The sequence below is a fragment of the Serinus canaria genome, chromosome 5 (assembly GCF_022539315.1).
Source record: "Serinus canaria isolate serCan28SL12 chromosome 5, serCan2020, whole genome shotgun sequence".
Lineage (NCBI taxonomy): Eukaryota > Metazoa > Chordata > Aves > Passeriformes > Fringillidae > Serinus > Serinus canaria.
The window spans coordinates 45,873,653-45,887,868 of NC_066319.1; the positions used below are offsets into that span (position 1 = coordinate 45,873,653).

Sequence of the window (14,216 nt, forward strand, 5' to 3'; positions counted from 1 at the left end):
AAAACATTCACTATGTTCTAAAATTGACATATAGCACACATTAATTTTAAATTTGTTGCAAAACTATAGTTCACAATTAAAACAAGAGAAGGCAGAAAGGGTTTTTTGCCATTCTCTCCATGTTGAAAGATGAATAATTTCTCACTTTCATAAGGCATCCTGAGAGTTAAGTACAAACCAGATTGTATAAGATGCAAGCTTGGTCCAAAATGACAACATGTTTGCCCTTGTCTGAAGTGGTTGGAGAAACAAAAATCAAACAGACCAATTATAGAGTGAATTGTAAGTCACTTATTTTTGCATGTTCAACCATTCTGTAGTCTTCAGTGAGAAGGTTTCAATTAAACAGCAAGACTTCTGGTACACCTTTTATATTACAAAAACAAATACAACTTCACCACATAGACATGAAAATCAATACTGAGGCTTGTGCAGAGCTGTTGCAGACAGATCTCCAGCACTGTGAATCACGTTTTTGGGGGTTTTTATTTTTCCAAGGACAAAAAGTAGAACATCAATCTATTTTACTTAAATCTTTATTATAAACAATTTTGTAGTTTTCAGAATGGTATTGCTACATATTAGGCAACAAAAACATCAAATGAATCAGTTTTATCTTTTACTAAATTAAATCAGAACCAGCAAAACAAGTATTTTGTTTAAGGATTTAGTCTATTGCAAGAAGAACAGCTTTACAAACATGGAATTAAAGATACACATTTGATCATATATACATAAGCAGCTGATGACAGTCTGGACAGAAACATACAAAGAACTTCTTTGCACATAAATAGATTTTTTTAAAGTATATTTCTTTCACATGTGTACAAAATTATTTTGCTTTCTATACCCAGAAAAGTTCTTGGAGACAAACAAGGATTTCTAAGAGACAAAAGCCCACACAGGATGTGGGCTGTCATGCACACAAGAATGTAATAATACAATTTACACAGCATTCTTATACAGTACTTGAGCTTCTTATATACATACTTACAAGACACTTTTGTACACGAGATGCCACCTTTGCAATTGAAATGGCACCTCCCCTGAAAGGCTGCATTAGTTCCAGTGTTTGTATAAAAGATAAAACAAGTTTCAAAAGGCAGCACCACTCTGCAGTCAGGGATCCACTGAGCTGCAGCTATAGTGAAGGCAGTGGGGTAATTATGCTGGCTTCTGTGTTTACACAGCCCAAGTGGGAAAGGTTGAGATATGACCCTTGAAGTCTATACAATACCTTCTACAAGATGAGTCTGTGGCTAGAAAAATAGATTTTACCAGCTCCACGGCTAAAGCCACACAGTTTTGCTCTTCATCTCTATGCTATTTAAGTCAAGCATTTGCTTCTGTCTTTGTGGGAGAAGTTTGGCTTTCACATGACCTTTTCAGTATGGATATTTACTGATGGTTGGGCTGAGTTTAGCACACACAGGACCTGTGAAACATTTCTTTAATGCATGCAGAATGGGTGCACAGTGCAGCAATGACAGGGGACCCTGCTAAGCTTCTGCTGGACTGGGGAATGCTCAGAACCTGTGAAAAACAGGTGCCAAGCTTGCTGTGAGATTAGGTCAGGCTTCCACTTTGTTTTAGGCACAACAGTGTCAGAAGGACTGGGATTTTGCTACTTGATTTTCTTTATCACACTTTGTCCAACTAGGAAACAGTACCCAGAGAAAATTCAGAGCAACCTACAGGTGATGCCTTTTAAGACCTGACAGTGTCTAGATAAATGGTACCTGGACATCAGCCATACCAAACACACATATTACAGCTACACCTGTGGCTTACACACAGCCATACTCATACCAAACAGTCTGCTGATCCCCCTGGGGGTCAGGAGACCCAGGAGTGCTGTTGGAGCTGCTTCTTCTCACAGGCTCCTCTACAGCCCCAGAGCTGCTTTCCAACAGCTTACCCTGGCACTTGGTAAGTAGGGCATCACCCTGGCCTTGTCCTGGGGAAGTATTTGCCTCAGTGCTGCTGCAAACAGCTCTGGCAGGGGCCTCCTCAGTACGAGGTGCTGACTTGGGTTTGACTTTTGAGGGAGTATGGGATGCAGAGGAGTAGAGCTGCCCAGCGTTCACACACTCTTGCTGCTGGACATTCAGACTGCTGGTGGATGCAGTGGGTGAGGCAGAGAACTGATGGAAGGAGAGTGGCCTCTCATCTTTTGGTGGGACCAGGGAAAGGCGCCTCGCTTCAAGCTGCCGACTGCGGGAATCGGCACCTTGCACGGAACCTGCCACCTTTGCGGACTGCGGCCTCTCTCTTAAGGGTGCCTGGGAGCTCATTGGCACAGAAGCCCTGGTGCTCTGGCAGACAGTGTCCTTGCCCCCATGCAGCTCTGCTCCTGACTTCTGAGGGCTCTCCTGCCTGTAGGCCTCTGGGCCAGCAGCCCTGAGCAGGTCTGCAGAGGCCAAGCTGAATGCCCTGTTCAGTGATGTACTCCTCCTGCTCACGGTTCCAGGCTGCTGAGGCTGTGCCATCTGCCGCACCCCGCTGGCAGACTGGTGCTGTGCCGGGTGAGGAAGCTTAAGGGACCCCTGGGGGTTTGCCAGAGCATCAGGTTCAACTTGTCTGAGGTTTGGCTTCATGTAATTGTCAGGCTTAGACGTTCTTCCTTCTTCACCAGGCACGGCCATCTTCACAGTTGGAGCAACAAGACTAGTGGGCATCTTAGCAGCCTCCTTTCTGGATGGCTGAACCAGCAAGTTTCCAGTAGCTGAAGGCTCATTTGCTTTCCTAAAATAATCGCCAAGCAAGTCATCTCTGTTTGTGGAGGTGTCCTGGTGTGAGAAAATATGCACGTCACATTAAAGACAACACATTTTGTTTAAAGAATCATGCAGAACTCTGTATTCACAAAATCTTCCTTCCCACTTAATTTAAACCAAACACAATAACAGATTTTACATAGTGGAAACAGAAGAGATGAATGTTTAAAATGGGTATAAATCCAACTCAAGGAATAATGTGCTTATTGTAATTAGACTGTGACAACCTTGCTTGCCAGGTTAATTGTCATAATTTTAAAATAATTTTGGTTGCAACCTGGACAGCAGCTCTTTTGCTTCCTTTCACATCAGCCACTGTCACTTTAATATCAATATCATATTGATGACATCAGACATTTGTATCAATGATATTGAATATATCTGTCATAATCCAGAATACAGTTCATCTGGATAACTCTCTACTGTAACTTCAGGAATGTAACAGAAGTTAATACCTTGGGGAGATGTGCTAGCATTACAAAAAATGTCATTCCTTCTTCATTGATTCCCTTCACCTCTCCCATTCAATATACTATGGTTGCTAAGAGCTGCATGTACAATACAATGAAATGTACAAAAATCATTACAAAACTTGTTTGCCTACAATGAACTTGGAAATTTCAAGTCGGACAATTAACCTGGCAGTAAAAGAAAATACACAGTGAGTATTTTATGGGGATGGTCCATGCAATCCAAAAATGGTGATGTTTGATCAGCTGCCATTGTACTATTAGTAAAAGACATGCTCAGAACAGTTAAGGGACATGCTGTCATTACAAACAACAATGCTAAACAAGCTCATGAAATTTACTTCTTTACTCTTCTCTAGGGAGCATGTTTAAAGCTTAATACGCTCATTTCACTAGTGTTCCAAGTATTTCTTCCAGTCAAAAACCTCATTTTCCACAAGCAAACACCATCAATGGCAATAGTACAGTGTGAAAATTTCTAAGCTCAACTAAGTGTTAAAGTGTTAAGGTTATTTTTAACTTTATTTAAACAGCTGTTACGGACATTAGCATTACAGAATGACGAGTCCTCCGAAAACACATGTGTTCAAACAAACGCTGCAAATACTTTATCAGCAATTAATGCAAGTGATCTGGCAGCCTTTAAAGTAACAACTAGCAGTTACAGTATGCTTCTATAGGTATTAATATGCTAGCAAAAGCTGTGGTAAGTCAGGAGCTGTTGCCTTCGTAATAAGAACAATGGATACCCTGGGGATATAGAATGAAGCAGATCTCCTATTTCCCCTGCCTGTTCTGTGCCTCATGCTGCTGGGATATGAAACACTGAGGACCGATTCGAGTGACTGCGAATGTTCCTGATGAATGGAAGGACATAGGGAGTAGCAAGAGGGATACAGTGCATCAGCTTCTAACAGAAATTGGTGTAATGAAATCATTTCACTCTCATTTAAACTGCGCCGATGCTGAAAAGGAACAGGATGACAGAAAGAATGAAAATGGACATGGTCAGGTAGTTACAGACATACAAAAGTAATAATTTTAAACATCTCAATGCTAAGAATTGTACTCAGGGTAATGAGGGAGTAGGAGGTATATTTCAACATTACTGTAAAAATTCAAGGACCAGAATTTACTGATGCCACAAAATGGCACAGCTCTGCTGATTTCAATACTTTTACCAAGGCATTCATAAAACAGAAATCTCCATTTACTTACACTATCAATTAACTGGTTTTAAGACATTAACCTGTTCAATAGTGCACTGCCTCACTATTGTACAGCATGTCTGAGCAGTGAAAGACAAATGCCATCTTGAAAACAAACATTTAGTTCCTGAAAAAAGCACTTCAATGAGTGACATATTCTTGCAGTCACTGAACCAACAGGGCAGTGTCAGTCAACACACAAACATGGTGAAAGTATCAAAAACTTCCCTCTGCAAGAAGAGCCTTTCTCAAACACAATGATATTTTCAGATTATGAGACGGTTTTAACAACTGCATATTTTGCACTTTAGCTGAAAATTATTTTAGGTTTCATTCCTAATTATAGATTTAGCAGCTGAAAATTACACAGAAAACTTACCAGTTTATAAATAAAGATACCTGGAGCTGATGATACGAAACCTTGACCACAATTATTTGCTAGCAAAAAGCCTCAGCAGTCCAATACACAGTACTTGCAGTGAATTATCTGACTTGCCAAAGCTGATAAACAAAAATAAATTAGCAGAGTGCTATATGAAAGCTAATTTTACCTTAGTTATTGAAACTCTCTCATTTGTTTTACAAGATTTGACAGTACTTGAGTATATGAACAAGGATCATCTTGTCTTTCTCTGTTTCCCTATGCCCTCATCCTCCTAAATCAGCTTTAAACAGTTTTTTGACATCTGAAATGGGCTCTCTAGCTCTATTTACTTACACTTGGTAGAGACAGCCTGTTGCTCTCTTCCAAGAACTCTTCCAAAGTTACCATCTCACTGCCAGGCGAGGCAGATCGCTGCCTGCCTGTGTGAGAATGGGATGGATTGCTCCTCTGAGGTATATCACAGGACATCAAACCATTCCTGTGGGAGGAGGACTCATGCCTGCTGCCAGGGCTTAAGAAAGCAGCAGAAGAATGAAGAGAATACATATCTCGGAGCAAGACTGGTGCCTCTCTGCTTGGCACCATATCTTCACTGCTGAGGCTCTCAGTCCTACCATGGATATGGTCTAAGGAACCTGAGGAGAAGCATAAATACCATTAATGACAATGCTCTGACATAATTTCAGTAGATTTCACACTCAGGTGGGAATTTATCATCCAGGGCTGTTTCCACACAGATTGGGTGGCATTTTTTATCTTCATTTTTTTTCCCTACAGAGCTTTGAAAAATCAGGACTACTAAATATCTTACAGCACCTTAAACAAGCACAATTACTTCACCAAAGAATAAAAATAGCATTGGGGCTAATAAGCCTTATTTTAGTAAGATAATATTGGGGTGCCTCTTTACAACCTGTGTGTCACTGAACAATCTCTCAGTCTTGGCTGTGTGATCTGAGAGTTAGAACCTGACAGTGGAAAAGCAGAAAGCAGATTGTTCCACAGTATCAGGTCTCTTGGCATCCTTCAAGGATGCACAATTTGCAAAAGCAAATCTTCAGAGCACACTGATTCCATACACAAGCTGTGTGCAGAGTAAGAACCACAGAGATCTCTTGTTGTAGAGAGTCTGAGAGTGGCCTGATATTTCCCACAATACGATGCCAGTCAGACTGAAGCAAAACTCGACTGTCTGCCTTAAAAGCCACCCCTTGCCAGAATCAATCTCGGTAAAGCACTTCTTGCCAGCAGTTTTGATTCCCAAGACAGCCATGTCCAGATTGCATAATCACTACCATTTCAAAACAAGTCTTCAAAATTAATTGGAAGGAAAATGGCATTTTACACACAGTTTCATGGAATTTCACTTCCTATTTGTGACAACTCAGCTGTAAAAGCTTTACCTTTCAAATTGAGAGGTGAACTACTGCTGGAAGCGTTCCTACTGCTCTCTAAACTGTTTGGCCTGGACACTGAAAAACACAAATCAAACATTGAACAAACAGATCTTAAGTTCCTCTGATTCTCTAAAAGACTTGGCTACAGTCTCTCTTCTGAAAATAGGACCTGTGCAACTAAATCAGTTAGAAAACATTAACAACATAATTCGCACAGGATGCCAAAATCTGGACAGAGTAGAAAACATTTTCATTTTTCAAGTTGTTTAGGATCCATCTTGTTTATCTCATTTTTTGCACAAAGAAATACGTTTTGGGTTTTTACAGTAACTATAAAGTAATGCAGATACTGAAAAAGTTCAACAGTAAGTTGCTGTCTCTTTTTCAGTTTTCTTTGGAAGGAGCTGGTGGCCAGCTTGCAAATTCAGTTTTCTGCAGTCTCTAAGCAGGCACTGCTGCTGCTTCAACAGCGTTCCCACTGTGCATCCACAAGCCCCACACCAAATTTCTCTTACTGCTGATTCACTCCCTTAAGGAAGGAATTAAACATTCTCCAGAAAAATCAACGACTAATCTGTAGGACATGCATTAAAAGGTCTGTTGGTGGTGGAAAGCAACTTGCCTCAATGCCAGCATTGTTTTGAAAATTCATTTTGGCAAAATATGCATTGAAAGCTTCAACAGAAAACCAGAAGCAGTTAGAATCCCATTCCCAAAATGGTGCTGAATTACTACATCTCCTTCTGTAATATAAATGCAACTAAACCACTCTGGGACAGCTCATGTGGATGCAATGAAACAAGTCTTAATGCAGATGTTTAGAGCACTCACACATGCTACAAGCTTACCGTGCCGTCTGGTGCTTGCAAACTCCACCTCTGGGGACTGTTCACACAGATTATCTTCTGAATTATAGCCTGGAAAAGAACATAGAACTTAAAAGGCCAATTGAACACAGAATCAATTGGCCTTTTAGAACTTAAAAGGCCAATACATAGAACTTAAAAGGCCAATTGAACACTTAATCCTTCAGGTCTGTCTCCAACACATTCTAGCAGTGTAGAAGACTGAGGTGATCCATAGGGTTTTATAGGCCCATCTTCTAAGCATGGGGTAGGGAACCACTGAAGAACTGACACTCAAATACGCTCTGCCAAGTTGATGACACTACATGAGTGAGTAAACCCCACACCTCATCAATTAAACCATTCAGACGATAAAGTAGGAGTAAAAATATCAGTGCTCTGCTCTTGCACTCCAATGGCACTAGAAGCCTTGCAGGAACTGTGAAGCAGCCTGCCTGGCATTACCAGCTGCTGTATCAAATGCACACCCACCTTTTGGCCTGCTCTGGAGCCGGGAGATGGGGGTGGAAGTGTGCACGTGAATGGCTGAGGTTGAGTAAGTCCTGGGACCCATTTCCACACAGCTGGCTTTTGTTGCAGAGTCTGCTGAGATTTCAGCATTATCATTGCTGCCTCCGTGATGGGAATTCCTTTTTTGCTTTAGGTCCATTAGCACTGGTGGGGAGAAAAGTAAATGAATAAGACTCAATGAAAAATAGCATTAGGGGATTTGTATTTATCTGCCTATACAAACATGACAAACAGGCACAAAGAAACTGCACAACAGAGGCGCTAATTTGGCAAGCTTTTCCATAAACAGTGCAATAGCGGATAGGAAATTTCTGCCACCAGCTTGTCAATCATGTGTGCTCTCTGTAAAGTGTGGGAGTGACAAGGGCTGCTTAGTGCCAGTGGGAGGGTTGATATTATACATGCAACAATTACTGTGAAAGGAGGAAGAAAAGGAGCAAAGACATGAATCCAGAAAAGATAAGTGAGGTGTGAAATTCCCATAACATTATTCCTCGTAGGTGCATTTTATAAGAACTTACTGAAGTAATAAAATAGAATAGGGAAAGAGTGACAGTAGTCATGCTCTTACTCAAAGAAAAATAATGCTGATTTGAAAATTATCTATCATGATCTGTGCACTAAGCTAACCGCTTTCAGGTTTATATCTTTGCTGTGGATAAGAGCTCAGTCTTTACAAGGCTGAAACTCTGCTCTTACGATGTCCTGGTGCAATGATTTTTGAGTGGAGTTCCTGGGATCTTAGCAGGAGAATAACAAACAATGTCTGCTAGAATATTATTTAGATTAAGAATCTGAAAAATTATTTTCTACTGATGAAGCATGTTAATTAATTTCTTGTAACGTCAATGCAATGCTTTAAGGCACACACAGAACAAAATTTAAACAATTTACTGCTGAAAACACACCTAATGAGATGCAGGATTCTAGACTTTATATATTTCTACAGAAGACTCGATTAAGTAACAGAAACTAAATGTTGAAAATGCAGCAGAGTGCAGCAGTCAAAATAAACAACTTGCAGAGACAATGGACAGACAGTTCAAAGCACAGAGGAGCTGTGAAGTTGTATTAGAGAAATGGACCAATGCGCTGTCATCTTAGGTGGCCCCTGGAAGCTGACTTCATTCAGGAACAGTATTTCCTCCCTAGGTCTGCATGGGCTCTACAGACTGGGCCAGCACTTGCACTCAGAATTGAAACATATGCCACGCCTGCAGGGGCAACTAGTGCCTAAAGCTTCAAACGCAAAGCTCTATTTCTAATTGACTTCGTAGATACACCTAACACCTTCCATGGATGTAAAAAGTATTAATTGCCCCGGAGACTAACACTCTCCACAAATCCCCAGATGGCAACAAAAACCAGGCTGTTCTGCCAGAGTCCATGATTGTGCCACTGGGGACAGTTCTCAGAGTGAGAAGGGAAACAAGATCTTTTGGCCTTTGCTGAGCCCCCAGTAGCACACTGCCCGTGCTGCATCCAATTCTCTAACAGGTGGGGACTGGACCTGCACATTCATTTCAGAAGCCACAAGGTCATGAAGATTAGGCAACAAGAATTCTGGGCAATGGATTAATGAAGGTTATTCCCAGCCTTAAGAGAACAAATCTACATTCTTCTTCCAAAAAATCTGTTGAAATTGAAGCAGAAGGAACTGAAGTGTCAGCTCAATTCAAGATGAACTTCCTTAATTAGAAGTACAAAACCTTGCTAAATATCAGGTCTGAATGTGAGCATCAAGACACTTGGCTGAGAATAATTTTTCCAGTATCTTCCATTCAAAGCAAGACTACTTAAAAGCAGAAAAAGGTGTTATAAAACCTTCCTTTTTGAAATAGTTTAGTAGCACAGACTATTGGAAAAATCTCTGGCTCTTGAGACTGTATTTTTATTTTAGTAGGACTACCACACTGTAGAAAGCATAGCAACAGCAAATCAGTTCAACACTTTAACTGGACACAATGCAAGTAAATGACTGCAAGGAAATACTGAAGCAAATAGCAACTTCACTTACTGACAACATGCACCACAGCCAATATACATACGCAAACTGTATGCCATGAGGTCCCCTAAAGTGTGCTGCATTGAAGAAATGATCCACAGTGTGCAATAGTGATTCATCTTCTACAGGAAAAATTAAGTCCATGTTCACTAATCTTTGCTTGTATTTAGAGTATTGTATAGACGTGCTGAGTGTCTCTATCAATGTGTGTGTTCTTTTATGGCATGTGAGGTTTTTTTAAAATTTTTTTTTAATATTTGTCAGAAATAAATGAAGATAAATGTTACAGAGAAGGTGTTAGAAAACTCCCAGTTCCGGGAAAGAAAGAATTTCATTAGGAGAGGATGGGATGTCGGAAGAAGCCCAGAACCGGAGCCGATTAGGGAAAGACTGATGATTCGATGGAGACTTAGGAGACTTTTCTTTATCCTTGCTTTTGCTTCTCAAAAAGGCAATCTTTTTGCGCTGTGCAGCTAAATTGTTATCACCCAGGTATCCCAAAAAGAAGAAGAAAAAAAAAGTAAAAAAAAAAAGCCTTATAAATAAAACTTAAAATGTCTTAACAGATTAAAGACTACACAACCAGTAAAAACAGAAAAGGGTAAAACAATGACCAACACCTATAATGGAGGACTGATGAATGCATAGCTAAACACATCTAATCTGACTCAGATTAAGGCATAGATTAACACATAGACACAATATTTAAGCAAGTCCACTAAGAAATTATTGTTAGATCATTCAAAATATTTTTGCTTTATAATATAAAATTAATGTTACTCAGTGATAACACACCCAAATTTCCTAGATGTCTCCTAGGCTTTAGTACCTAGGAGAGGTGAGCCTCATCTCCACTCAAGTGTGGTTCACGAAACATCAAAATGAATGAAGCCCCAAAGACCTTCTGTTGTCTCTGGCACTCTACAAGGGCCTTGTTCTGTGGCAACCCAAGCTCAACTTCCCATGCTGAACTTGGGATGCATGTTAAACACCTGGAATCATATGGATGATCTTATTCCATAAAACATCTCTTTTTACTTTAAGTGAATAAATGACCTCAAAGAATTAGAGCAGAGAAAGGGTTTTACCTAATCAAAACAAAACCTCTGGACAGACAGGTACTTGCAGTAGTTTATAATAAGAGTTCTTTTCTCAGCTACTCCCCTTCTGTTTCCCACCCCCCCACAATTGGAAGACAGGAATTATTATTCAAATATCAATTTCAAAATTGCTTCTTGGAAAGTATTCCTAGAGTATAACAATCTACATATAGAAGCTGACAGAATTATCTCAATGGAATAAACAGAGCCTGGGACATAATATATTACCTTTAATAAGGGCGAAGAGTATTTCTTTTGAGAAACTTTTAAATTTCCCATAATTAGGAACACCTGATTTAATGTATAAACTAACTTAACAGAAAATCATTCCATCTTCCTTACATATTCCTTAGTGTCAAAAAAATAATTTCATCATTTTATAAATTAAAATATTTCCTAGATTGATTCTAAATCAAAATATGGTATTGTCTCCAAAATCACCACATTATGATAAACTGGTTATTTACAATAAATGGGTTATTTGTTCTGCACGTGCACCACCTGCTGGCAGTGGCTGTCAGCCAGCTCATACGCCTCAAAGCCTGAACCACACACTATTCCATAATCCAGCTTTAAATGCTTTGCTGCAAAACCCCAGTAAATGAAGTGTTAGCACCAATTTATTCAGTAACAATGCATTATGCAATACATCTGGGCAAACAGAGGCTGAAGGGAGAAGTAGCAGATAAAAGGAAGAAAGCAAACTAAAACAAAAACAAACCTATTATCTTCTAGAGTTTACTCAAATTTCTAGCTTAGGGTTTTATGTATACTAAAACTTCTATTGTACTAAAAAAATATCCAACCAAACAAACCCAAAACCAACCAAACAAAAGAACACTAAAAAACCCTAAAACAAACAAAAAAGGACATAAAATATAATGTGACTGGGCATTAATATATCCTATATATTAAATCTTCTAAAAAAAATTTCAGCTCATGAATTTAGGTTGGGGATTCCTTACCTTTGTTTGAAGAACACCCAGGGCTCTCTCTCTCTTCCACAGGATTTGATCCTTGAGAGGTATTATCCTGAGCCTCGTGTTGATGCTTCAATTTTTGGGAAGCAGATGGAGAGTTTACCATCTCTGGGGATTCAGAATGCCATGTGGAGCTTTCTGCTGCTGGTTTCAACCGCTCCCTTGGAGTCTCCTTCTTTGGCTTGATAAATTTGACTAAGGCTCTGGCTCCAATCCAGGGGTTTTTCCTGATAAAGCAGGTTTTGTGAATGGAATTCAGAAAATGCTACAAGAAATACTCCCCAAAGAAGTTTACAGCTGTGCTAAAGACATCAAGCCATCCTACATTTTTTGTTTACTATCACAAATTGGTTCAAGAAATGCACCATGAATTTCACAGCACTTGAGATCCATTTCCCTAGTGAAGTCAAATTTGCTTTTACAGAAATATTTCTTCAGCATAAGAAATGTGAGAAAGACAACTGTTCCCTCTGCTAGAAATCTAAACTACACATATGGGCCACATAAGACATTCTTACAGTGTGACAAACTCCACTACAGGAACACACTGAGGAAGAAAAATGAAAGCTGCTTTGAAGCTTCTTTGCTAAGGTTATCAGTCAGAACTATGTACAGTGGAATTAATTTGGCTCTTTTTTGTTGTTTTTAGTATAATTTTAAAGTCCTTCTCTCCAACAGACTCGTTATCCCTTGCTTTGAAAGAGCAGCTCTGAAAGCTCCTAGTGCTGCTTAGTCACCATACTGGGAGCAAAGTGGTTCTTTCCCAATTATTTTGGGAGGTTCAGATTCTTGTATTCATACAGAGGGTCCCACATGAGGCCCTGTACTCTACATTAGCACAACCTGCTGCTTCAGGGAATATTTTGCAGAGTAAGAGGGAAGACACAAGTGGAGACAACACCACCCTTACTTCAGGTGAAGTTTCTGTTATACCCAGTTATGGAAAGCCCTTTCTTGCCTTCATTGATCTGTACAGCAGAACTGAATCCATGAGGAACTTACTTTTTTGGAGCAGGATCATAGAACTTGTACTGGTCCATTATCTTCTCTTCAAGTTTTTCCTTATGTCTTCTTAAGGCATTCAATTTATCACTGTGAGGAGGGAAAGCATATTCTGAGTCATCTGTATGAAATTAGGCATAGTCAAAAAACTGAAGACCAAAAGCCACCAAGAGAAGAAAGAGACTGAAATATCTTCCTATCCTGAACCTTCAGGATTCACAGTCTGTGTGGAGAGAGCAAATGCAAAAGCCTACCAACCATGCTGATGGGTGATTTTTGTGCAATAAACCATGAAAGGTGAAAAAACAACAGTAGATGGTAGTGCAAGATTGCTAACCAATATCTCAGATTTTGTTTGGTGGGTGTTAAGACTAACTGTGGCTCTTACCGATTATTTTGTTAACCTACACAGGAAAGTTGGCAAATCCTATTTTCATTCAAGTAGTAAGGCAAGTATATCTCCATCATAGACCAGTCAGACACCAGGATAAACAGATCAGAGAACATCTGAACTGTATTCAACCTATTTCAGCAAACAATTTCTAACACTTCAACCACATAAGGCAGTACTGCTATAAAACTCAACTCAGTAACTCCCACATCATCCCAATATGCTTAAACTAAAATTCTTGGGATAAGAACATTTTTCTTCCTTCTTTCACACCTACAAGGGAAATTCACTGCAGTGAAAACAGGATTCTTTGTAAACACACAGCATCTTTAAATAGGATATCTCACTTCAACGTGCCAACCTGGGCATGAAGGACACAGCAATGTATGTTGATGTCTGTATCCTTAAAAACAACATCAGAGCAGGTATTTCTTGAAATGCAAATGAAAAAAGCAAGAATATTTGCTATTCTTCAGGAACCTAAATACAAAATAACTCTCATAAGACTATATTTTTGTTGCAACTTGGCTGTTTTCCACAACCTTAAAACTCTTTCCTAGCCTCCTCTTCTTTGAGAAGTACCACTGGGTTTAGCTTTCCATCTTTGCTAGCTGTATTTTCCACATGGGTTCATCTGTATTATTTGAAAAGAGCTGTGTTTGCCCAGGTGTTTTGTGAGCAACCCTTTGCAGTAAGGCAATGTGGAAACATTTTGTGCTCTCTTCCATTATTCTTATCTCCTACCAAACATCCCCTTTTCCAATAGATATCAAGAAGACCTATCATTCCACTGCCTGCTCTTCTAGTCCTGATAGATTATTTGTATTTTGTATTTGTCTAGATTACTTAAGGTTTCACAATTCAAATCTCTTTTATCTTACATGTACTGTTTCTGCTCTTCATGATACTGCTCCTTGCTCTCCATGTTCTGCTCCAACAACATCTGATTCTGCTGGCTCAGCATCTGAATCTGACTCAGGAGATGATGGTTTTCTTCTTCCAGATTTCCCTTTAGACGGGACAGGAGCTATTAAACAAGACAAATTAATCTTTCCTCTTCATCTGGCTTCCCAGGAGTGCACCATAGTCAAGATAACACAATAGCATGGCAACCTAAAATAAAAA

General features: G+C 39.6%; 1 protein-coding gene across 3 annotated transcripts in view; it reads right to left on the reverse strand.

Annotated features, from left to right (window-relative positions):
- Positions 1–467: 467 nt before the first annotated feature.
- CCDC88C (coiled-coil domain containing 88C) overlaps positions 468–14,216 on the reverse strand; it is a 96,083-nt gene continuing 82,334 nt past the window's right edge. The window contains exons 23-31 of one of the 3 annotated variants that reach the window (XM_018907305.3): positions 13,973–14,118; positions 12,701–12,790; positions 11,684–11,925; positions 7,575–7,757; positions 7,086–7,154; positions 6,244–6,312; positions 5,174–5,475; positions 3,997–4,212; positions 468–2,789 (exon numbers count right to left, since the gene is read on the reverse strand). In XM_018907305.3, coding sequence (XP_018762850.2) covers positions 1,788–2,789; positions 3,997–4,212; positions 5,174–5,475; positions 6,244–6,312; positions 7,086–7,154; positions 7,575–7,757; positions 11,684–11,925; positions 12,701–12,790; positions 13,973–14,118 — 2,319 coding nt within the window. In that variant the 3' untranslated portion in view covers positions 468–1,787. Of the gene's footprint in view, positions 2,790–3,996; positions 4,957–5,173; positions 5,476–6,243; positions 6,313–7,085; positions 7,155–7,574; positions 7,758–11,683; positions 11,926–12,700; positions 12,791–13,972; positions 14,119–14,216 lie in introns of those variants that run through there. The other 2 variants (XM_009101810.4, XM_030239985.2) reach the window with 2 other exon arrangements.